This window comes from Microplitis mediator, chromosome 8 (genome assembly GCF_029852145.1).
Source record: "Microplitis mediator isolate UGA2020A chromosome 8, iyMicMedi2.1, whole genome shotgun sequence".
Classification (NCBI taxonomy): domain Eukaryota; kingdom Metazoa; phylum Arthropoda; class Insecta; order Hymenoptera; family Braconidae; genus Microplitis; species Microplitis mediator.
The window spans coordinates 83,221-107,610 of NC_079976.1; the positions used below are offsets into that span (position 1 = coordinate 83,221).

A 24,390-nucleotide genomic window follows, 5' to 3' on the forward strand; every position below is an offset into this window, starting at 1 on the left:
TCTTCATTGTCCTCAACAGAATCATCAGCTCTCTCATGCTCAACATGTGGAATAATTTTGTAGACAGTGTGAGTATGTTTTATTTTTTTAATACGATAAGGTACATGTATCACAACTTTTTTTCTGTAATTAAAAAAAATAAAAGTTAAACATAAATCACAAAGCAATAATATAAAGAAATATTTACCCTTCCGTTGGATCATCTAATATTAATATTGCCACAAAAAATGCTAACAACCACTGTAAGAAAAAAAATATGAAAAATAAAAAGCAGTTCGCTTGTTTGTTTTTTTTTTCAATCAAAATTTTTTCACTATCTTACCAAACATTTTTTTTTCATGTTTATTAAAACAAAGTAATCGTAAAAAAAAAATAATAATAATAATAAAATAAATAATATGTGATTAAACACTTTGAAATAAAACAAGTAAACTGCGTTAGCTGAAACAAGAGCATCAGCTTTTATATAGACAGAGTGTGGATGATTATCGAGGCGAATCATATATGTATCTGCAATTACAACTTATTCAGTGAAACTGTGCGTTCATCTTTACTTACGTTGGTCGTTAATGAGTGGAACAAATATATAATAATAATAACAATAATTTACTAATTGTTTCATTGCAATCACAACAATAATTAAAAGAAAATGTAATTTTATAATTATTTAAAATTGTTTATTTTCATAATTACTACATGTACATGTATCAAGTGATAATTAAATTTATGAAAAGAAAAAAATATTTAAAAAATTATTTTTTCTTTCAATTATAATTAAAATAAAATTTGTCAAATAGACAAATTATAATAGCGACATTACACAATGGTAATTAATAATATACATGTATTTATAATAATTGCTAGAATTTAAAAGTGAAATCTTTGAGTGAAATAGAGAGCAAATATGAATTTTATGAAATCTTTATTGAGATCGCGTGTTTGACTGATGCGTAACAATTGATGTAAATGCATGAGTAAAATAATTATTTATTAGTTAGGACACTACTATTTTGTATTGAGATATCCATGTATATATAATATACTGTTGTTATGTACATTAACTTTAACATTAACATAAGGATGCTAGAAATGTCATTTATTTTTCATCTTACTTGGGATTGGGATTCCTGTGAATCAAAATTTTTTTTTTAAGCTTTTAATTATTTTTTGACTAAAATATTTAAAGCATCCATTTATGGTGCTGAAGATAGGTATGTTTTTTAAAAATTATAATACTTATTTAATTAATTACAAATACATTTTATTAAATTATATTATATCAATTTTTTTTTATAATTTGCCAGTTAATGTGAAAGTTTGTCACAGATGATATTAATTTTCTCTTTTATTGATTTATCAAAGTTTCATTTAGTTATATTTTTATTATTTTATATCTAGAAAAACTTTCTTGTCAATCAATATCATGTAAGACTTTTGCTTACAGATTAAAAATCTTAATGTCTCAGAAAGAATTTAATTAATTTGTTTTATATCAATTTAAACTAAAAATTTGCAAAAAGAAAAAAAAAACATGTTTATTTTATATAATTTACTATAAAGAATCATTTAAAGAAATAATAACAATCAACATAAAAATTATAACAAAAAAAATACATATACAATTATTGTTTTAACATTTATTAAAGCTTTCGAGTATTTGCTATTAAATAATAAATCATTTATATTAATATAATACTTATTTAAATAATAATTTAAAGTAAAATGAAAAAATAAAATTAGAGGTTTTTCAATGAGTTAATATTGTTTTTTTATTATCATTTTTTGAAGAAATCATTGAGACGGAACTCTGAACGCTTTCAACAATTCTAACTCTTCTATTATTACTATTTTTTAATCTATCTATCTTTCTTTTATTTTTTTTAATATCATCCCTCCAATCATTATTGGCCGTTAAATCCATAACATTATCAATTGTACTTACAGTATAGTTATTATTATTATTATTATTATTATTATTATTATTATTATTATTATTATTACTAATAAACCGGCGATTATTTATCGTTGTGGTTGTAGTTTTCATTGTCGTCGGTGGTTTCCATTCTCTACTATTACCACGTGAATTGTTTATATTTTTTTTAAAAGTTCTAATAACATTTAATTTAGGATCATGATCTTTATTTTTATTACCATTATGTTCTTGAGAATCATTTTGTCCCAAAGTTATATCATCTTGATTTTTTTCATCCATTCTTGAATCTGAACTCTTGTCAGCTATAATCCATTCTTTATTATTATTATTACTATCATTTATATTAATAATTTCGGTTGAATTTTCTCGATAAATATCTTGTTTCCAATTTTTTAAATTTGGCGGTGGTATTTCTTGTATATCACGTGCACTGTATCTATTTGTACTGCTGGATGTGGTTATTGATGACAATGAAGTTGGACGTAAAGTTGATGATGAACTTATAATTGATGTAGTTTTCAAGGGTCTCCAATAACGAGTGTCTTTATAGTTTGGATTTATAGTTGGTATCATACGATCAGAACGATAAATTTCATTGTCATTTATCGATGCTGGTGAAGATGTTATTTTTGTTTTTGTTGATGGATTTATTGTTGGAGTTATATTATTATTATTATTTAAAAATACTGAAGTATGTGTTGTTATTGGGGTCACTTTATTTAGATCAACTGTTTCAAGAGTTTCTTTCATTTCATCAGTTAATTCTTCATTATTATTATTATTATCATTATTATTAATAATTGGTTTATGCATATTAGCATCAGATATAAAATTATTAATTTTTGAATGATTAGAAATAGCGAAATGATGATTGTAGTTATGAAGGTCATGGGGATTATAAGATGGAGATGGATATAAAGAAGGACGATAATTTGATCCGTAATTAAAATTATTATTACCACCGGAAATTAAATTATGATTGTCATAATTACCATAAGATGTTTGAGGTACATATGGACGAAATGGTTCACTTGGTGATGATGTTGGATTTAAAGGATATTGAGTTAATGGTTTTTTATACGGCTGGTGAGGTAAAAATTCTTTGTAAAAATTAACCGGTTGATTGTTGTAATTGTTATTAAAATAATCATTTGGTCTGTTGTTGTGTTGAGAATTAAAATATGGAGGAGGATAACGTGGCCATGTTGAAGCTGTTGATAAAATTTTATTAAAATTATTTGTTGTAATTGGAAGACGAGTGGATGTAATTGGAAAAAATGGTGAAAATGAATTTGATTGGTCTGTAAATGACATCCCAGAAAATGATGGTGTTTTAAGGGTCTCGGGCATTACGCGAAAAACAAAGCGGTTCGGAGAACGTGATGGAATGCTGAGATTCTCTAAAAAGACTGGATCATTTATACCAGGAACTCGAAGGGATCCCAACATTGATAGATGCGATGATGGTGGTTTTTTCGGTGATGGATTTATCATCCGAGATATCCACTTTGCTAGAAAATCAAATGGTCCTTCATCGTCTTCTTTAATAACTGGTTTTAAAACCAAGGCACGAGGAGTTCGCTTAATATTATCCCTGAAAAAAAAAACATTTTTTTTTTTTTTTCAATATTTTTTAAATTATTTAATATATAATTCATATTTATAATGTTAATACCCAATAGATATATCACTCTCAGCTGCTGTTACAGATATCAAAAATGAACCGACCTAAAAAAAATAATTCATTATTGCATGATGAATATTAATTTTTTTTTTTAAACAATGATATTTAAATAAATTACACTTAAATAATATATAAGCTTCATTTTTATCGATGAAAATATCACTTGCAGTCACTTTTTTATTTACAATTTTAAAAATTTGATTATTCACAATAATCCAAAAATATAAATTTATTAATATGTTTCACTTGACAGATGAGCACGTTTTAATTTTGAATAAATAATTATAATAATAATAATAATAATAATATAGTCTGATCAGTGAAGCGATATCCACTCACCGTTATCAGACATAGAATCCTCATGATATCAGATATAATTTTAAACTGTAGATAGATAAGTACTTATATATTAACTACACAGCACAGTAATAGTATATTAATATTAAGAAAGCTCCATGGACATGGACATGGACATGGACCGGTCGACGGCAATGTGACTGAACGATCAACGATCAACGACTGTCGAGCAATATCATGTCCTCAGGTCTTTTAAAGGCTCTCCTCGTTTACTCGCAAACTTCTCTAAGTTAAACACACGCATGTTTAATATGTATTACAGTTATCATTTACTCCATACTAGATTCATGTCATTTTCTCATTCTCATACATTTATGGTAATACATATTCCTGTTATTTCTTATATATTAAATTTACAATTAAAGTAGGTCTATAAAATGTTATTTTTATAAAATTTAAAAAAATCCTTTATCAGAAACTTTATTATACTGATAAATGTATTTTTTCTTTCATAGTATAGACGTTTATTAATTTATTTAAATAAAATAATAAAATATGATTATTGTAATAACTATATTGATAAAAATAATATCAAATGAAATTTATTGTTGGTTAATTAATAAAGGCAAATGTTTATTTCATTTAAAACTATTAATAGTTGACATAAATATTAAAATAGAGAACAAGTTACAAGTTATGATTAAAAATTAAACTTAACTTATATATAATATGAAAAAGATAACAGATTTAAAAAACAACGAAAATAAGTTAATTGAATAAATAAATAAAAACCTCCAATACTTAACATATATATTATGTACAGAATTTCACCAACTAAAAAGAGTATTTATTTCTGGGATAAAAAATAATAATATCATCATCAAGTTTTCATCACATGTTAATAGTTGCCATTAATTTTTATTTTTGAATAATAACATATTTACCCAGATTTTTGGTAGTACAAGTATTATATGTATACATCTATTGGATATAATTACCGACAGTAATGAAAATGAAAACATATCACGTTAAATGTTTATGGGAAAAACAAAAAAATCATTTACAATAGCGAAGAAAGTAGTAAAGAGTTTTCTAATAAAAACCAAGTTTTTACAGGGTTTGTTTTTTCAATAATGGCAATTTTAATTGCTCAGCTACAGCTCAAATTAAGAAAAACCAGTGTCCTTGAATGGTTTTAATCAGCAACTCTTCTTGATTTAATTTAGCAAATAGTACATAAAATAACTTATAGAAAGCAGTGTTTGATCGATCAAAGTATGCACACAAGTTTCTATAATTACCACAACTTTTTTTTCGTATATCAACTGTAATAAAAACTTTAGCTAAAATATTATTATAAATTATAGTTGTAAACCAACCAAGTCACAAAGTTATTTATTTTTTAATATTTAATATATATTCTTGTTGAAAAAAAAATTATATTATTAACACCATAAATTTTTATTAAATTTATTTTCCAATAGAAATTTAGAAATTATTTAAAAAAAAAGATTAAAAACCACACAGGACGTTGTGAGTTGTATGAAAACAGGAATTGATCGAGATAGATCTTTTGGTTTCGCGATTAATGATACGTTTGTAGATTATTCTCTACATCAAAGCTGATACTGTTATTACTATACTACTACTATCATATTCACTGGATATGTTATAAATAGCTAAGAATTTTTAGTATCCACTACGTAAAAATATTTAATCGTAATTAAATCTTCGTTTACCATCAAAACGAAAACCGTATGCTGGACTATTTGGTACATTTACCAATCCAGGATGACGATAAGCGTGATATGATCCGTGTAAATGCGGTGGACGTGCGGCATTTTCTTCTTTACTTTGTGATCCTTTTAAATAAAATGCTTCAAATTCACCGTCTGGCAATAATATATTTTTTAAATTATCATCATTTGGGTCATACGCATCAATAAATTTATTTCCAACAAATAACAACAATGACAATAATAAAAAAATTATAATCTAAAACACGATAAATATAATATTTAAAAAACAAATAATAACATTTGATTCATAATAATTCCTTACCTTCATAATATCAATTTAACTTTTTATTAGATATATATATATATATATACCAGAATAATAATTGTAATCGCGTGGTCAAGATCAAGGGTCCGATAAACTGTTTCACTCGAATAATTATTTAAGATTTAAAATAAAAATGATAATAAAATGGTAAATCTGTTTAATCCGAATTACTCCTACTGGTTGATATACTGTTAATTTTTGTTTGTTAGTGAGTATGAGTTTAGTTGTTGTATGGCAAAAGTGAAAGTCATCTCATGGATAATAGATATGTTGTTGTAAGTGTTACAGTGTCCAGTTTTTCTGCTGTAAAATAATCATAATTATAAAGAAAATTATCTATACAGTAACAGCATATTTAGATCTGTATGTACTTATTTATATTGTAAATAAATACACAAATACATAAAAAAATAAAATTATGCATTCGCTTCAACAACTTTGTATGGTATTAATGATCAAGTAATTTGACATTTGATATGAAAAAGCATCCCACCATGCCACCATTTGATCTCTTACACGACATAAGTAAAGAAATTCAAACTGAACAGAAGATGAAAGTCCATCGATCTGAAATAGGGACACGCGCTCTCCCCTGTATCTACTTTTTTATTTATTTATATTTTATTTCAAGTGATGATCATTTTTTAGCTTTAATTTAAAATAGATATAAAGATTGCTATCATTAAATTATTCTTAATTTATAACTTGATTAACAACCGGTTTAATGCTCATAATTATTATTTTTTTTTTCATTTGACCGTGAGAACGTAAAATTATTTTTCATTTAATCACTCAATCATTTTCGTTTTTTTGTTTGTTTTTATTGGTTTATGTAAATCAAATATAAAAGTTTTACTGGATTTATAAAAATTGTTATTAAATTTATAACTAATGAATAGAAAAAAAAAAAAAATGATATATTCAGTACACATAAAATAAATAAATAATTGCATGTCATAAACAATAAGTTAACATTTATATATTATTATAATAATTAATTTAAAAAAATAATAATTTTATTTCTAAATTATGATTGTAATGCTTTTTATCAAATTGCACAAATAGTTTCCGTACATAATATATTTCATAAATATAATTATTACTCTTTAAATATAAATATCTTAAACGGAAGATATTTACGGAATGTCATCATTATTTTTTATACTTGAGTCGGAGGCGTTAATAATAATTAAATTATCATAAAAAAAATTATTTCGTAAAATAATGTCATTATTATTATTATTTTACGTATAAATTAAGTGATTATTTATTTGTAAAACCTGAGGCACATTTAATTTGTTATTTAAATTTATTTACTAAAAGGTACATTTTAAGTCTTTATTTATTTTAAAAAAATTATTATTATTATTATTAAAATCTAGTAAAAATAAAAAACGTTATTAACTCCCTGAATTATTATTTTTTTTTAAACAAATATTTTGCTTAATATAAAAAAAAAAAAAAAATAAAAAAAAAATGATTGACAATTCCCATTTTTCTCTTCCTTCGCTGGTTATTTTATGTACAATTTTATGTATAATTATTTAAAAAATAAAATAATGAATATATAGTAATGTATGATTATACGGAATATAAATAAGAATCAAGTTTAGTTTTGGCATTAGGTGGTGATGTGAAAGGTGAAAACCATGCAACAGAAAATCGTCCAAATACAGCCTGAAGAGATTTCCATCTACTATTTCGTGCCCATCGCGCTTCTTCTTTTTTTAATTGTTCAATGCCCTTTTGATATACAAATAATAAAAGAATTAAATAGCAATAATAATTAAAAGTGAAATAGTAATTATTATTAAAATTACCGTTTCATCATTCCATATAGCTTGCAATTGGGTTCCCAACATAACAGCCGTAAAAATAGCAAAAAGTAGAGCCTCAAATGTTAAAAATAATAATAAAACAACAGTTGCAGGAGGACTGAATGTCGTACAATTACGCCATTCTTGTCGTACACACGTTGTAAATTGTTGTATACATAAAAATAGTGATTGCAATGATATACCGGCAATATAAAACTAAAAAATAATTATTATCATCATAAATTTAAATAATTATGACTTGTAGTTTTTATTTAATTTAACATAAATTATAATAATAAGACTTACAGTAAATAATACGAAATATTTTTGATTATTTTCACCAACACAATTATTTACCCATGGACAATGATGATCCATTTTTCTTATACATCTATTATTATTATTATTATTATTATTGGATTTATGTAATTATTGTTATTATTGGATTTACATTACCTTTGGCAAACAGAACAGTGATGTGCACGATCAGGCTTTATGGAACAACATCTTGTACATTTAAATATAACTTGACCATTTTTAACACCCATTTGTTGTAGCATTTCCTTGGTGGCATTGCCTTTAGGAACTGCACCCTATAAATTATTCATCTTTTTAATTTAATTACTATGATTATTATTATTACTGTTGTTGATATAATACTTACAGGATCAGTAAACATAGTTCTAAGGTGAGATGCAAAAGCTAAAAATGCTAATGTTTGAAATATAGCCATATTTAAACTTGAATATAATGTATTTATACTAGGAATCAATATAACTGCCATAACAACAAATTCCGCATAAATAATTAACAACCACGTCAAAATAGCACATATTATTCCACATATATCCTATTTAAATAATAATAGTAAAAATAAAATAGATATTTAATAAAAAAACAATGAAAATAATAAATACCTTAATACACCAAAATTTACCACCACAACATCGATTGTGAATGTCACGTTCTCTTTGAAATGGCATGTACTCATAATCCATCTCTTCAATTAATTTATTTTTATCATCACTTTTATAATCGTACATCTAAATTTATCATTATTATTATTATTATTATTATTATTAATCAATTGTTAATACTGATAAGTAAATACATTTTTTGTTCGTCTAGAAGGAAAAAAAAATAAATAAATAAATAAAATAAAACAATAAAGGTTACCTTTCTATGTAGACTATTCATTAGAGTAGAAAAAAAATAAAATAAAATAAAAAAAAAAAAAAGAAAGAAAGAAAAATCAATAACAATTAATCGATTGTACTTAAAATTGATAACTAAAAAAAAGTTGATCATCAGTTTAATTATTCAATTTATACAAGAAAAAATAAAAATGAATAATAAATGATAATAGAATGGTAAGTATATGCTACATCAAAGTACTGCACAAAAAATTAAACCTTAAAAATAAAACGTTCAAGTATATCAATATAACCTATAAATTATATACTTACAATTATTTTATGAGTTAGCGGATAAATTTCTAATGAATATGCATTAATAGGTCATTTTTTAAAATTTAAAAAATTTAAATTAGTGCTGCATTTATAGATTTTATGAAAAAATTGTAAATTTATCGTTATAGATGAGATATAGATTTTTTGTAATGTTTATTGTTGCTTTTGACATTTCGTAACCCATATATACCATTTACGTACAACAATACTTTCCTTTTCCTATGTCATCTATATAATAATAGTAGAATAGTACGAGGAGTACAAGTACTGACAAGTACTACTAGTTATTGCTATGATGAATACATGCTAACAAATTTAAATAATGAGTTTCTCAATGAGAAAAAAATGATTTAGATAATTGGTAGGTAAGAGACATAAGTAATTTTAACACCAACACATCTAATGATCTAATTGCATTTTAAAATCAATTTACTTTTCTGACTCTCTCGAGACTCGAATTTTCTATCTTGAGAGCTCTGGTCTGTTAGTGCTGATTTTCACAAACCAAAAAAGAGTTGGCAGCAGTTGGCGACAGTTGGCAGCATTGAGTACTGAAAACCGGACCAACCACAAGAAAGACAAAGATAATAATCCCGAATACAAGGAAACTCATCTCCTTCGATGAGCTCGACTTTTCCTCAAATTATTTGGCATTTATTTTTTTCAGAACTTGGTTGCATTCCTTCATCCAGAGGACACCATAAAGAACAAAGAAAATTAAATTTTAATTTTCAGACGACTCTTGATAACAGTAGAGAGACAGTGTCATCCTCATTCATCCTTATAAAATAAATTTTTATTAAGAATTTATCGGACTAGAGTAATAAAACTTTAATGTTGTATTGATCGAGGCCATGCACTCTTGGTAACAATTTCTTGTACTATGTTCGTATATCGAAAATCTCGCGCTTAAAAATTTTACCAGTGTCGCCACCATCATCAGTATTAGTATTAATCTTATTATCTCTATCAATTTCTATCAATCTCTATGGTCTCCATGTGTATGTAAATTATAATAAATGTGTATTAATAACCAGGAATAAAGTTTAAAGAAAATATAATAAATAATTATTATGTCATTAATCAGACGAGCACAGGTAATTATAATATAATATCATTTTATCAATCCAACAACATGTAACGTATACATCTAAATGTAATGATAATATTAAAAAAATATTTAGCAATGGGGCTCTTTATCGAGAATTTGGTATTTGTATGATGCTAAATGGCAAGACCCTTACCAAAGCGCTGTTCACTTGGTACCATATCTTTTAGGAAAAACTAAACCGATTTATGCACCAATGTGTAAGTATTTTATATCATATAAATAAAATAAAATAAAATAATAAACTAATCTTGGTGTTAAATTTGGAAAATTAGCCTTATGTGGAGACCATGTCGTAGTAATAAACAGTAAAGACATTGCTTTGAGAGGTGATGAATGGAAAAAACGTGTCTACTTTCATCACACGACATATCACAGGGGAGATACATGGACACTGGCATGGGAGTTACATAAAAAAAATAAAACACTGATTGTTAAAAAAGCCGTCTATCACGCTATGAGAAACAATTTACAACGTCGTCACACTATGGAACGCTTGCATATTTATCCAGATGATAATGTCCCCAAGGAAATAATGGAAAATATTTCAAATCAAATTCCTCAACTGAGACCCGTTCCAACAAAACTTTGTGACATTTCAGAGCAAGTTGTTGATCAATTCCCACGTCTTATGACCTATCCTTCTAATTATATTCTTAAATAAAAATTATTTATCTTATCCCATTAAAGTGTTTTATAATAAATAAATAATTCATTTAAATCTTTGAACTTTTATATTTAATTATAAATTATAAATCACTCTTTCGTACAGAAAAAAAAAAACAAAAAAAAAAAATATTTATTTTATTGACATTTTATGTATTTTTTCTTTATAAATGCTTTGAGTATAATATAATAATAATCATCTTAAGATTTTTATTATATTTAAAAATTAGAGTATCTATTGATTTTACTTAAAAAAAAATATAACAGAATTGAATATTTAAAAGGAATAGTATTGTGTTTTGTTGAGCATAACTAATTTTCCATTAATAATTGCGGTTGGACCAGTGTAGTAACGCCACAAAAGACTGCTACCGCGTTTAAGTTGATTTGTTGCTGATAAATGTCTCCAACAATCAATCCATGAGGTATAAATTGGCATGTGAGGAGGTGAACCAGCAGCCAAACCAGAATCAGTTACAGCCATACAATTGTAAACAACGAGAAATGGATAAGTAACTGTTGTTGCAACAAGTGTTACCATTGCTGATATATATGTCATTGTATCATGATCATTAACAAAATATTTATTTATAAGGTAAGTTGAATAACTGACAAGTGCTAATGTTGATACATTAGCTATCAATCGTGGTACTAAACCAGAATAATAACCCATGATACCATTTTCTTTGTATATTTCAATAATTGAACTTAATACACTTCTGTAATATTTAAATAATTATTATTATTAGTTTAATTATTTTAATTATTAAAAATAAAAATAAATTACTTGTATTTATCTTCGCCTCCAACAAATTGTGCCATCATCCTAATAGCAACAACGTCCAGTGGATGACTGGCTATTATTCCAGCAATTTTACAAATAGCATCTTTCATAAATTCACGACGATAAGCTGCTTTTCTGCAATAATTAAATAATTAAGTAAAAAATAATTATGATAATAATAATAATTAACCTCTTTTCATCTGGTAATTCTTCAATGTCTTCATCATCCTCTTGTACTTGTGGAAATATTTTAGTAAATAAATATGAATCATTGACTTTTTCCATAATAACACCATTGACAGTGTAAGCACATAATTTTGGAACCAGACCACGATAGCAGCCAGTAAAACCATCAACAGCTTTTATATATCTCACTATTTAATAATTTTAATTAATAACAATAATATTTAAAATTATAAAAAGAAGGAAAAAAAATAAATATTACCATACTGAAAAATATTTGGCAATGCAAGAGCTGGTTTACCAAATAATGTTCTAGTTTCACGAGGTAATATTGGTTCATGTCCTATTTGTATTAATACTTTGGCATATTCAATAGGATGTGAAATTGTATTAACCAAGATACGAGATACAACACTTGACCATAATCTCTCTTCTCGCTCACGTGGATTAACCATTTTATAAAATGTCAATTAATTATTTATTATTTTTATCATTTAAATTACTAATATTTTATTAATGATAAACAGTTAAAATGAGTATATTAAATTGTCTTATAATTTTTATAAATTATCCAAAAATCATATGCATACATATGAATTATAAAACATACATTTTTAACTGGTCATTACTATGTTGGATAAGATTTAGGGCTTCGAGGGATACAACGATAGCGCAAGACCCGCAAGACACGAGTTTGCGCAGATATCCATTGTTTCGCGCTCGCGCTCGCGCATCTCAAAGACCGACAACCAAAATAAAATCTACTAATTATTATCTCTTGAATTAAACTCTTACCATCAATAGAGAGTATGAAGAGGAGAGTGACAAATAAAGTTTGAAATTTATTAAACAGATGGCACTGTGCAAATGATTTTTTTCTTTTTAAAATAGACGTTATTAACGCCCGGGATCTGGATCAATCTGGATCATGAGGACAATAAGAAAATTCTGCGCTCCTGCACTTCTACGTTTTGCCAAATCTGTAATCACGAGAATTTTACGTCTAAGATTTTTAACTTATAAATAAAAAAATATTACATCGACTCTATCTACTATTTTATTAGAGCGGGTCTTGGAATTTACAATTATTTTATTACTAATATACCAAGACAACTTAAATAAATTAGTAATATTATTAAAGTGAAAAAGTAATTATTCATTTCTCTTATCCTTTATAAATTTATTATTTTTTATTATCTAAAGAATAAAGAAATAAATTATATTAAATTGAAAGATATTGTCTTGAGTAAATCGTATTATATTTCACTCAACTATGACTAGAATTTTATACTAAAATTAAATTTTTAAAATATATTACTATTATTATTATTATTATTATTATTATTATTATTATTATTAAATCTAGAACGTATATTCTAATAAAATAAAATAATAAGTAATGAATAATAAATCTAATTATTAATTAATATATTATAAATATTAATTTTTTTATAATATAATAACACACCCACATAAATATTAATAATTCCGAATGTACGTATTATAGATTATCGATTTGTTAATATTTATTCTTTCTCAATTACTCTAGTAATATTTATATATTTATACATATCATACCAGACACATTTGTTGAATGCGTGATATTGTTGCAATCACCCCATTTGAATTGTTAATAATTATAATTACTAATCAACTAGATAATATAATTAATACACATATATTGTCTATAAATAATAATAATAATAATAATAATAATCAAATAGAAAAAAAAATCTAACGTCAACTGAACCGGAAACATAATTAATTATTATTATTATTATTTTTTTCTTTTTACTATTTTAAGTATATCTTGATATTCAAATTAAAGTTAATTAATAATACAAATTATATAATACAAAAGGGGTGTGTCTTGTATTTTTTTTTGTCTGACCGTGAGAAAATGCATCATCCATTCTTATACATATATTAGTATTAATTAGTCATTAACAAATAGTATAATTATAATCTGTTTGATTTGTATAGATAAGCGATGATTGATGATAATATTTTTTGATAATTAAAACCTGCAATGAAAAAATCAAAATTTACAGTTCAGTGTTTTTTATTTTTTTATAATTGACATTAAATTTAAGTTTAAGGGCATCATCTACTCAATATACATACTTATTAATTTTTTCATGTGATAATAAATTATTACAATTGCAATATTAAAATTACATTTTAATTAATATTTCAATCATGATTGCAAGCCTATTAACAATCTTTTATTTTTTTATTATTTTTTAATAATAGTTTAAGTCTGACTTTTTTTTCATTTTTTTTTATTTTTGTTTAATGGGCGGAAAAAAGTCTTGAGCGTGAGAAGAAATTTTACTTACATTAGTTTTTTTTTTCACTTTGTGTGGGTGAGTAAAATTTTTTTGACATATATAGATGTATATCCTTGGAAAAAAGGTAAGAATAAAATGGGGATTTACTGAGAAAATACGGAGTTAAGTAGCGTAGAAAAGCTCTTTTACTTGTGATAGGATTGAATACCAAGTCTAAAGTGAATTTTTTTTGTTTATTTCACATTTTTTCATTCTATAATCTTTTAATTACTACAATTTCAATTTATTTAAAAATTTTCATTTTAATTAATGTTACTTTTTAAGTTATTTAATAATAAGTAATAATTTTTTTTTTTTATTTATTTTAAAACCCATACAAATTGATTAAAGAAATTAATTAATATTAATAATAAATAATGATATGTAATAAATTATTATAATCATAGTGTGGTCACAATGATGCAGCAGCAAGTAGAAAGAAAAACGTCGCTCTTGATGGCATTATGATTGATTTTCTTAAAACCACATTCTTGTTTCTATATGAAGTATGAGGGTCATACTAGGATAAATCTTATTCATAAAGCCCTCAACTATATGACCCATCAACGTTATTACAAAAGAAACACAATAATAAATATATTTATAAATTCAATAAATTCTAATGGGTTAATTAAATAACGAATAAGTTTATATTTTAAAACATCCATATTCATTTTTATATTAATTTTATACTAAATGTAATTATGTAATAAAAAAAAAAAAAAAAAAACCGACCCAATTATCATAAATGTATGTAATGAGTAATGATCAAGGATTGATGATAATTGGACGTAAATTATCATTCCAATGTTATACTACAAGCGGTCATTGATTTCTAAATCATTGTGTCACGTGGAAATAAGAGTTTGGTTCTCCTAGACTTTTCAGAAAAGTATAAAAAAAAAATATATATATATATGTGTATTCTCAGTAACAATAAATAAATATTGTTTTTAATTTAGTTCATTAATATTATCGCAATAAATAATAAATAAATTTAAAATGCAAGTGCAATGATATATAAATGGGCGTATTGTGTAGATTAAAATCTAGCCTCGAGGAAAATTGATCTTGTCATCATCAAAGTCGTAATTTTTTTTCTTTTTTTTTCAGCAATCACAGGCTTATAATAATTAATCCATAAGTTTCTTTTATATACCGTTTATTCATCTAATTATTATTTATTATTATTATTCTGTGATTTCAACATATGATGTCATTAAATTTTTCTTTATTTGTAACAAAAAAAAAAAAATAAATAAATAGAAAATTTTGAATAAAATTTTGTAATTAAAAGTAAGTAACAACGTGGTATGGTATTAACTAATTGATCAATTAAAAAAAAAAAAAAATTATAAACAATTAAATTATGTGTCGTACGAAGTCAAAGTTTTTTATATTTATTATTGTTTATTCTATGAGAGACTCCATGGCGTCAAGTCTATTGAGCACGTAGACCGTAAAGACCATTATACTGTCATTACATATATATATATATACTTTTCAATAATATTTTTTATTGGTATGAAAAGTTTATATGGTTGATTATTTTTACATGCTTTATACTCATTAAAGTTAAGAGGTATTTAAAGGGCTTCAGATAAATAAAATTAAAATAAAATATTTGTATTGACGGTAATTATATTTATCGTAACGTATAAATTGTTGGATACTAGGTGAATGGTAATTAATGCTCTTGCGATGACTCGTAATAATAGTCATAATAATTATTATTTTATTTAAATTTATTAATTTATTTATTTTAAACAATCAAAAGGAAAATTAGTTATTTTTGGTAAATTTATGATCGATAATCGATCGATCGACTGATTTGGTACCGGACATACATTCCCTGATCATTGCACGGATGTGGGCGTGGTGTAGAGTATCCAGAATCAAGGCCGCGTTGTTCTAGAAAGCCTGATGAATTTTTTTTATTTTATTTATTTATTTTTTATTTACTTTATCTATTAAATTTTTATTTTGCGGCAGTTAGTGCCGGATCAAGTGGTAATAATGCGTGTAAGTATATCACACAATTACAATAGCAATTAAATAAAATTATCCATGGGTAAATTATGCATCAGATGTCGGGCCTCCAGCTACTGTTTGATTAATTAATTAATTAACTAATTAATAATATCAAGGTTTTTAGTATTACTCTGTAAACTATTATTTCAATTTATTTAACTATCAATTAATAGTAGAGTGGAATTAATTTTAAAATAATAAAAAAAAAATTGTCCTTGAAATATTTTTGAATAATAATATGTTGTATTTCAGACAGTAAAACGCTTTTCTGGTTTACCCCTGACCGAGAACCAAGTCTTTTTAATCGCCAAGGAAGAAGTTAAATTAAATGTGATTTTATATGTATATATATATGCCGATCTAGTTACGTAATCGTTGTGTACCTTGTGCCAGTTCGTAGACCGGATCGCCACAACTTCTGATAATTATAAACTCATACCTCAATCTGTCAAATTATTTAAGAATTTTTAGTCTATAAATATTTAATATTCATTTAACATTGTAAAAAATTTAAAAATAATAACATTGAAAATACCCTAATTATGTGTATATTATTAAAGGATACAAATAGGACGAGGTTAAATTTATCTGGCAACGTCAATTTAAAATGATTATCATCAAATGTTAATTACCGTTAATTCATTTAAACTATATTGGAAAAACCTTAACAATTATTCTACAATGTTTTAAGTTAAATCTAGGATACGATATTTTATATTTTTTCTATATTTATTTATCCAGGGTAAACAATAAATGAAAAGTATGCGTCATAGAAATTTAGAAATTAATGTACTATAAGCCTAAAGTAGTTGCAAATCATTAACGATCGTAACCTCGGTTCAATTGAGACATATTACACATTATTACAATCTGATTCAATAAATATAATAATAAAAGGTATATTTGCCTTAAGACATGTACTTGGAAGTATTACTAAAGACAAGATACAAGACCAAGGTTCTTCCGGTTTAACCAATACTATTATTAATAATAAATTTATAAATTAACGTATCATTAAAAATAAAACAAAAATCTGTGAACCGTAAATAATAAATCATTTTTTAAAATTTTCATTATGTCGTTTTTATTTTTTTTTTATGACTATTAGAACAATAGACATTGTTTTAACGTAAAAAAAAAGTTATTATTTTTTATTATTTATTATCAATATTGAAAGATGGTTATTACAGTATGCAATATTATTATTACTTGTTTGTTTGTTTGTTGGAAAAACCAGCGTATTATTAAATTTTATGGTACAAATATCCTTATTTAATAAACTACGGGTAATTGATTTTATTCTTATGTTTAATTATTATCACCTTGCTTTACACTTCCTAGAGCCTCGAAAAGACTTGCTATTATTAAAATACTTATTTAATTAACTAATTTATTCTTCGAATAAGGAGTCAAAATTTTATATTTTTATAATAAATTAAAATAATAAAGTTTAAAAGGTAAAATTAAATTATAAGAGGATTAAATAATAAAATAGATCTTATATCTATACTATAGAGTTTTGGATATTTCTTTGTATATTATATATTATAGACCTTAAATATCATTAGTCTTGTAGAATTTTTCAACATGTCTACTGTATGTATACTGTTTTAATAATATGTATAATATTATAATAATTTTGGGTCAATTATAATTATAATAAATAGTAATAATGGCGTTGGGAATATTTAGTAGTGCTTTGAAAACAATAAAAGATACAAATATAACAATAATTTTTACTGTAGCAATTGCAATTGGTGTTGTGTATAGGTGTGTATCGCCCTGGCTTGATGGCGATTCTGATAAATCTCATGGTAATTATATTTATTTACATATTTTTTAAATAAAATTTTAATTAAATATTAATATTATAATAATTGCAGATGGTGTTATAAATTGTGATAAATTAAGTGACCGTTGTTTGGGATCTAATCCATCGGTTGTAAAACGTAAATATAAGAAACGAAAAAAAATAATTAAATTTATTCCTGAATTAACGGATCATGATATATCATCAACTCAATTGCTTTCCTTTAAATTTGGTTCTTCAGCTACGACAAATGCTGTTGCAACCTCGCAATTAAAAGATAAAAAAATTATTAACTCTACAACTTTTAAAAAATCAAATTTAAATTCATCATCAATTACAAGAGAATTATGTAAAATAACAACAGCCACACAAACAGATCCAATATTAAATAAAACAATAACTAATTATATTGATATTGATAATTTAAATAATTCAACTAATTACAATGAATTAAAAAAAAAAGATTTTTTTTCAACAAATGATCAACGACCAGAAATAAGTGTTATAACAAGAAAAAATGATAAAATTGTTAAACCTCCCCGTGCACATCCACCTATTTCTCGTTCAAATATATCCAAAAATACAGTAGACAATTCATTGAGTAAAAAAAATAATTCACTTTATCCAGAAATTTATGTGATTGATCATAATGATTCAAAATCATTTCCATCAATTTCTTCAATTGATGAAAATAATAATTATTACCAACAACAATCTTTAATCTCATCACCAAAAAAAACTTTCAATAACAATTTAATTTTTAAAAAATCAAAAAGTTTTATTAAAAAATGTCGTCGTATATTAAATTTAAATAACAACAATAGTAAAAGTAAAAGCACGAGTAAGAGTAAGAGTAAGAGTATAGATACGACAGATACCACAGATACGTCGAAATCTTCATTCTTAATTACATCAGCTTTGGCAACTCTACCGGTAGGTCACTCAACTTTTATGGACATAAATATGTCTCAAGTTGTAGCTGCTGGAGGTCAAGATAAAGAAGAAACAAAAAACACACAGAGATCTATCATTAATAAAAAGAGTTCCAAAGTTTATACGAAGAATAATCATCAATTGATTAATTATCCACATTTTGAGCAATCAGTTATTGATAAAAAAAATGTTATTGTTGAAATCAACTCACAGAATCGTCCAGAGTGTCGGATTGTCAATAATGATGATGAGAATATTTTTAATTTATGTCAAGATGATGATAATAATAATAACAATAACGAGTCTAGTTGTATTACGGGATTTACTAAAGATTTGCATCAGATTTTTAAAGATGTAAAATCGTATTTTAGAATATCAAGTAGTTATCATAATTTAAATAATAAAAGTAATTGGACAATTAACATGTCAACATTAAAAAAAAGCACAAGTTTTACTTTGCTTAAAAAAAGCTATACAAATATTAACAAGTGTTATAGTCTATAGATAATATATTCAAGATATGTTTTCAAATTTTGTTATATATACTTATGTATAAAACTGTTGTTATATATGTGTTATATTTATATTGCCATTTAATTAATAATTTGTATATTAAAAAAACACATACATGTTATTTTTATTTAAAATTTTACTTTTTAATAAACTTAAGTAAATGTCACTACTTAAGTTAATTATTAAATGTAAATATAGAATTAAAAGTATTTATAAAATATAAAATAATATTAATTTCTAAAAGCGGAACTTAAAAAAAATTTTTTTTGACACTCTTGCATATAAAAAGCAAAACTGATGATATTGTTGTAAGTAACCTCGAGACATAAAAATCGATAAAATAAAATAATAAACAATTAATCATTTAAATGAATGAGCTTAATTAACCTTTATCTAAATATTTTTCAAGGTTTTACCCATTTAAATATTATCTTAAAAAGTTTTAAAATTGTCAAGGTCGATCAGTATTATATATTATTTACATATAAGGCTGCTACTGAAATTTTTATCAAGAGTAAGTATAAGTATAATAAAAAAAATTTAATTATTATTATATTATTTAAGGCAGATTTAATTAAATAACCATTTATTATTTTTTTTTCGTGTTAGATAAAATAAGATGCCATTGTCATATTATGATAAGAACGGGGTTTTTCCATGTGACAATATTTATTTTAGTTTGTGGAACTGGTTCGGAGTTCCCTGCGTTTTAAATTTATTTAATAGGTATACCTACAAAAACAACATGTTGACAAAAAGTTTATTCAACTTTTGATATTAATTATTATTTATTGCTTATTTAATATTTAAATTCTAATGATAATAACGAATAAATTTATCAGGTAAATATTTTTAATAATTTTAAATGTCACAGATGTTGCATTACAGTCACATTAGACATTAGTCTTGTAAAAATAAAAAATTAAATTCAATGACGCATTTAATATATATATATAACGCATTGAGTAGAGGCAGGTCGTTGTCATCTGACCGGTTATTTTATTCCCAAGAAACTTCATGTTGTTTGTGTATGTAGATATATCATATACGCGGATAAAAATGTAATGACGATAATTTATGTTTTTATGACGTATTTGCAATTGTACTTGCCATCATCTAAACAAGGTCACATTTAACTACATGGGACTATATATTATATAGATGTTTGTTGTTAAATTTATCATTTTTTTAATTTTATAAACATCTCCGCATTTTTCTTAGTCCCTATACACGTTTTAATAATTATCGTTTCAATACTTAATAATTCAAATGATAATACTAGTAATTCAAAATAGATTATCAATTTTATTTTTTCTATTGGTAATTTAAAAATAAAAAATAAAAAAAAACAAAAAAATGAATTATTTTTTTAACAAGATCAATGTAAACTTAAAAATGTTATTTAATATTTATTACTGAGAACAAATTAACACACCTCTTTTTATGTGATAATTTTGGTCCTGCATTAATTAGTATTAACATTAACTGTGTGATATAATCAGTTAAATGATTGAAATAATAAATGAATTATTATCAAATTAAACCAATTGTTTATTCATAAATTTATAGTGGTAATGAGGAATAATGTAGTTTAATTATTTTTTGTCATTGATAAAATGATAACATTGATCGCTTAATATTGCAAAATAACTATCAGTATGCGACGTTTACAATTAAATATTCAAATATATGTGATAGATGTAATTTTTCTTTGAATATTTTAACTAGGAATTGCATAATAAATTTTTTTTCAATACTACAGAAATTAAATTTTATGGTCTCTAAGTGGATATAAACTGATATTATTATTATTTTTTTCTATTTGTGACAGTAAATATACATTATTAGCAACAAAAACAACAACAACAACAAGAATTACGATTAATTATAGATAATTTAATCGAATTTGTAATGACTTTATCTAAAAATATATAATTCATTTTATTGTAAGGATGATAATAATAATAGTAGTTAATTACATTTTACGTGAATCTATCAAAGTTTAATACTATTAAAATTATATATAAGAATAGTACCTAACTCTATTTGTTTTGTTAAAAAAGTTATAAATTTATTAATGAGACATTTATTTTCTCATAAAAATCATTTATGTGAATTATATATATATATTTTTTTAAAGATATTCTCGATTTTTCCTTAACTAACGTAACGTTAATTACATAAATTAAAAAAAAAAAAAAAAAGTTTACACAATGTCAAGTAATCCATGACGAATCCATTTTTAATAATTATTTCCAGACTTGCATAATTGGTATTGGATTTATTACTCTATCGATATACAATCACGCAAAAATTAAAAATTTTAATTTTTAATATATGTATAATTTATAAAATTATAATTACCTTTTTTTCCAATAAAAACTAAATATATGTTTTGATTCAAAGATTTTAATAGTATCTGAATTTCTTTAAATAAAATAATTTCATTCTTATAATCACACATGATAATCATTTTTTACGCTGAAAAATATTAAAATCGTGGTAATGTATATTAGAGAATAATTTCGCAAAAACTTGTCACATGATAACTGAGTAAAATGACTAATTAATTTCATCGTGGTTTCAATGACTAATCGGTTTAAAATTTAACTGAAATCGATGTAGATTACCAATAAGTTGATCTCTATACAACAATTAGACATTTTATAATAACAATGTTAATGTATATTGAGTGAGATTTAAATAAACAATTAAGCAATGACTAGTCTAAATAATATCATTAGCATGCTAATAAGCATCAATAATAGCATTATCATTAGGTTTGTTATTATTATTATAATAATAAGGGGTTAATAAAATATTTAATAATTTTAAAAATGAATATTATGGATCGTTAGCACTTTCACTATTAGATCGTTTTATTGCGCATTGCTAATCCCTTCACCCTCAAGGTGACAATAAAATGGGTTACCATTGACGCAGTTATATGTATATTTCTCTCTCTTTTTTTTTTTTTTTTTTTTTTTAGCTTAAACTCTGCATAAAGTTGTGTTTTAACTACCTAATGTATATTAACTTATAACACGTAATATTGGTAACGTTGATAGCTAGATAATTCTTCTATGGTGTTGTGTATGATTTAGTGTTTTATTAGATAAATGTTAAAAACAAACAATTATTTCATCCCAATAAGATATCTATAGTTTTTTTCTCATTTGTCGATTGATTGGTGAATAACAATCATAATTCTAGGAATTTTTTTTTTTTCAAATTTCTTAGTCTAAAAAAATTCCTCAATCTACAATGACTATTTAATCTAGAGACTGTTTAATGCAGTATTGTCGGTAATAATGAAATTACCGCGAAATCGTCATAAAAAAAAAGTAGCATAAGAATAAGACGAGTATAATACTCATCACTCTAGGGATTTCCCGGGATACTTTAAGATACGTGGAGAATAGGATAAGGAAACAAAAAAAAAATCTCTTTATAATCTTCTGGAATTGAGGATAAAATTTTTTACTTAATTTTTTTTTCTATTTTTCGTTATAAAAGTATTAGGCAGGGGAGACTAATAAAGAAGTACATTATGGTTGAAAGATTTAGAAATCAATTAAATGATCAAATGTTAATTTAAATTTCTGTTGAAATGATGTTATATAATTGACCTAAATAATATATTTCTTTTTTTATAAAATTGTTAATATCATAGATAATAATTTTGCAACAATTATACCAATAGTTATATAATTTAGAAGGGTGAATGGCACTAATTTGATTCGTATAAAAAATTTCCATTTGCATATTTTTATATTTCGATAAAATATTCCGATTATAATTAATTGATATTTTATAAATTCTTGATTCTAAATTTGTTTAAAGTATTAATTCATCAATAATTTTGTGGTGATTCACAATTTGTATTTTTAAAAAAAAATAAAATCCATTCTAATATCAATAATTTTTTAACGACAATTAAATTTGCAATAATATAAATTTTAAAATATCTAGAAGAATAGTCATTAAATAAATTATCATTAATTGTAGATTATTGTTTGTTTTTTTTTTTTTTTTTTATTAAAAACGATAAATTTATGTAATAATGATATTGAAAACAAGTACGAATATTAATTGATTAAAAATTGATTTTACAATGTATCTAGATTATTAAAAATAATAATGACCAGGTGCACACCTTCTAACTTGACATAAGACAAGGCCATCAACCACACTTTGTACACATGTCTTATTATGTTACATCCATTTATAATTACAAATTAACAAAATTTGTTAAATTATAGTATAATACAAATACTATGACACTAAAAAAGAAAGCACAAAGAAATGAATAAATCAACAAGTCACTGCCTTTTCAATATTATAAAAATTTTCATTATTTAATTGATGATATATAAGTAGTAAATAAAATAGGGTCCCGATTGATCATAATCCTTGATATGAGACCTTGACAAATGTCATCATCTTAGACAGGCTTTCCGGTAGATGATATCATTATCTCAGCACTTTCTTTTCTCTCTATAAAAAATTTAGTCTCTCATATATATATATATATTATTGTGAACTGTAGGATTATGTTTCTAGAAATAGTATTTCAGAATTTCAAAACAAGGATGAGTCTTGAGGGAGTTATTTACTGTAACCATTAACCCTCAACTTTATTTTATTGTACCCTTGTGAGGTTAACGATTTTACTTTTAAAAATTTATTTTAATTTTTTAAGTTTTTAAAAATATTGCACGCAGTTACTGCTTGGAAGAACTAAAAAACTAATTATTAATCATTGCAC

The 24,390-nt window shown here is 24.1% G+C and overlaps 6 protein-coding genes across 10 annotated transcripts; 2 read left to right on the plus strand and 4 right to left on the minus strand.

Annotated features, from left to right (window-relative positions):
* Positions 1-784: 784 nt before the first annotated feature.
* On the minus strand, positions 785-4,185 carry LOC130673437 (probable cyclin-dependent serine/threonine-protein kinase DDB_G0292550). Of its 2 annotated transcripts, none has more exons than XM_057478442.1 (3): positions 3,957-4,185; positions 3,609-3,661; positions 785-3,527 (listed from the first exon to the last, which is right to left on the minus strand). In XM_057478442.1, the coding sequence occupies exons 1-3, from the start codon at positions 3,978-3,980 to the stop codon at positions 1,748-1,750; spliced, it is 1,857 nt and encodes a 618-aa protein (XP_057334425.1). In that variant the 5' UTR covers positions 3,981-4,185; the 3' UTR covers positions 785-1,747. The 2 variants fall into 2 exon arrangements, with proteins under 2 accessions (XP_057334425.1, XP_057334424.1); XM_057478441.1 differs by having other exon boundaries at positions 3,736-4,185.
* Positions 4,186-4,688: 503 nt separating this feature from the next.
* On the minus strand, positions 4,689-7,120 carry LOC130673075 (uncharacterized). 2 transcript variants are annotated; one of them, XM_057477978.1, is made up of 3 exons: positions 5,976-7,120; positions 5,654-5,909; positions 4,689-5,239 (listed from the first exon to the last, which is right to left on the minus strand). In XM_057477978.1, the coding sequence occupies exons 1-3, from the start codon at positions 5,979-5,981 to the stop codon at positions 5,076-5,078; spliced, it is 426 nt and encodes a 141-aa protein (XP_057333961.1). In that variant the 5' UTR covers positions 5,982-7,120; the 3' UTR covers positions 4,689-5,075. The 2 variants fall into 2 exon arrangements, with proteins under 2 accessions (XP_057333961.1, XP_057333962.1); XM_057477979.1 differs by having other exon boundaries at positions 4,691-5,909.
* Positions 7,121-7,371: 251 nt separating this feature from the next.
* LOC130673072 (palmitoyltransferase ZDHHC3) lies at positions 7,372-9,741 on the minus strand. Of its 3 annotated transcripts, none has more exons than XM_057477973.1 (7): positions 8,972-9,107; positions 8,713-8,838; positions 8,460-8,645; positions 8,252-8,388; positions 8,102-8,186; positions 7,799-8,011; positions 7,372-7,721 (listed from the first exon to the last, which is right to left on the minus strand). In XM_057477973.1, exons 1-7 carry the CDS (start codon positions 9,101-9,103, stop codon positions 7,560-7,562), a joined length of 1,041 nt encoding a protein of 346 aa, XP_057333956.1. In that variant the 5' UTR covers positions 9,104-9,107; the 3' UTR covers positions 7,372-7,559. The 3 variants fall into 3 exon arrangements, with proteins under 3 accessions (XP_057333956.1, XP_057333958.1, XP_057333957.1); XM_057477975.1 differs by lacking the exon at positions 8,972-9,107 and adding an exon at positions 9,262-9,741 and having other exon boundaries at positions 7,373-7,721; XM_057477974.1 differs by lacking the exon at positions 8,972-9,107 and adding an exon at positions 9,262-9,741 and having other exon boundaries at positions 7,374-7,721; positions 8,713-8,919.
* Positions 9,742-10,132: 391 nt separating this feature from the next.
* Positions 10,133-11,101, plus strand: LOC130673074 (39S ribosomal protein L13, mitochondrial-like). The gene is made up of 3 exons (XM_057477977.1): positions 10,133-10,361; positions 10,449-10,572; positions 10,648-11,101. Exons 1-3 carry the CDS (start codon positions 10,338-10,340, stop codon positions 11,034-11,036), a joined length of 537 nt encoding a protein of 178 aa, XP_057333960.1. The 5' UTR covers positions 10,133-10,337; the 3' UTR covers positions 11,037-11,101.
* A 14-nt stretch (positions 11,102-11,115) lies between these two features.
* LOC130673073 (mitochondrial carrier homolog 2-like) lies at positions 11,116-12,681 on the minus strand. Its single transcript, XM_057477976.1, has 4 exons — positions 12,268-12,681; positions 12,013-12,196; positions 11,826-11,957; positions 11,116-11,757 (listed from the first exon to the last, which is right to left on the minus strand). The coding sequence occupies exons 1-4, from the start codon at positions 12,458-12,460 to the stop codon at positions 11,316-11,318; spliced, it is 951 nt and encodes a 316-aa protein (XP_057333959.1). The 5' UTR covers positions 12,461-12,681; the 3' UTR covers positions 11,116-11,315.
* Positions 12,682-17,915: 5,234 nt separating this feature from the next.
* Positions 17,916-19,750, plus strand: LOC130672874 (putative uncharacterized protein DDB_G0282499). Its single transcript, XM_057477640.1, has 2 exons — positions 17,916-18,180; positions 18,250-19,750. The coding sequence occupies exons 1-2, from the start codon at positions 18,039-18,041 to the stop codon at positions 19,611-19,613; spliced, it is 1,506 nt and encodes a 501-aa protein (XP_057333623.1). The 5' UTR covers positions 17,916-18,038; the 3' UTR covers positions 19,614-19,750.
* Positions 19,751-24,390: the final 4,640 nt, after the last annotated feature.

Bases quoted from the DNA above. Each gene is read 5' to 3' on its own strand.
- LOC130673072 (XM_057477973.1), bottom strand. From the start codon at position 9,103: ATGATCAACTTTTTTTTAGTTATCAATTTTAAGTACAATCGATTAATT. The intron at 8,646-8,712 runs GTATTTATTATT...TTATTTAAATAG, and splicing joins GTAAATTTTGGTGTATTAAG to GATATATGTGGAATAATATG. The intron at 7,722-7,798 runs GTAATTTTAATA...GTATATCAAAAG, and splicing joins CTATATGGAATGATGAAACG to GGCATTGAACAATTAAAAAA.
- LOC130673075 (XM_057477978.1), bottom strand. The intron at 5,240-5,653 runs GTAAACGAAGAT...TTTTTATTACAG, and splicing joins ATACGGTTTTCGTTTTGATG to TTGATATACGAAAAAAAAGT.
- LOC130673074 (XM_057477977.1), top strand. From the start codon at position 10,338: ATGTCATTAATCAGACGAGCACAG. The intron at 10,362-10,448 runs GTAATTATAATA...AAAAATATTTAG, and splicing joins CATTAATCAGACGAGCACAG to CAATGGGGCTCTTTATCGAG. The intron at 10,573-10,647 runs GTAAGTATTTTA...TTGGAAAATTAG, and splicing joins ACCGATTTATGCACCAATGT to CCTTATGTGGAGACCATGTC.
- LOC130673437 (XM_057478442.1), bottom strand. From the start codon at position 3,980: ATGAGGATTCTATGTCTGATAACG. The intron at 3,662-3,956 runs GTGAGTGGATAT...TATTTTTTTTAG, and splicing joins GGATTCTATGTCTGATAACG to GTCGGTTCATTTTTGATATC. The intron at 3,528-3,608 runs GTATTAACATTA...TTTTTTTTTCAG, and splicing joins GAGAGTGATATATCTATTGG to GGATAATATTAAGCGAACTC.
- LOC130672874 (XM_057477640.1), top strand. From the start codon at position 18,039: ATGGCGTTGGGAATATTTAGTAGTGCTTTGAAAACAATAAAAGATACA. The intron at 18,181-18,249 runs GTAATTATATTT...TAATAATTGCAG, and splicing joins CGATTCTGATAAATCTCATG to ATGGTGTTATAAATTGTGAT.
- LOC130673073 (XM_057477976.1), bottom strand. From the start codon at position 12,460: ATGGTTAATCCACGTGAGCGAGAAGAGAGATTATGGTCAAGTGTTGTA. The intron at 12,197-12,267 runs GTAATATTTATT...ATTATTAAATAG, and splicing joins GCCAAATATTTTTCAGTATG to TGAGATATATAAAAGCTGTT. The intron at 11,958-12,012 runs GTTAATTATTAT...TAATTATTGCAG, and splicing joins GAATTACCAGATGAAAAGAG to AAAAGCAGCTTATCGTCGTG.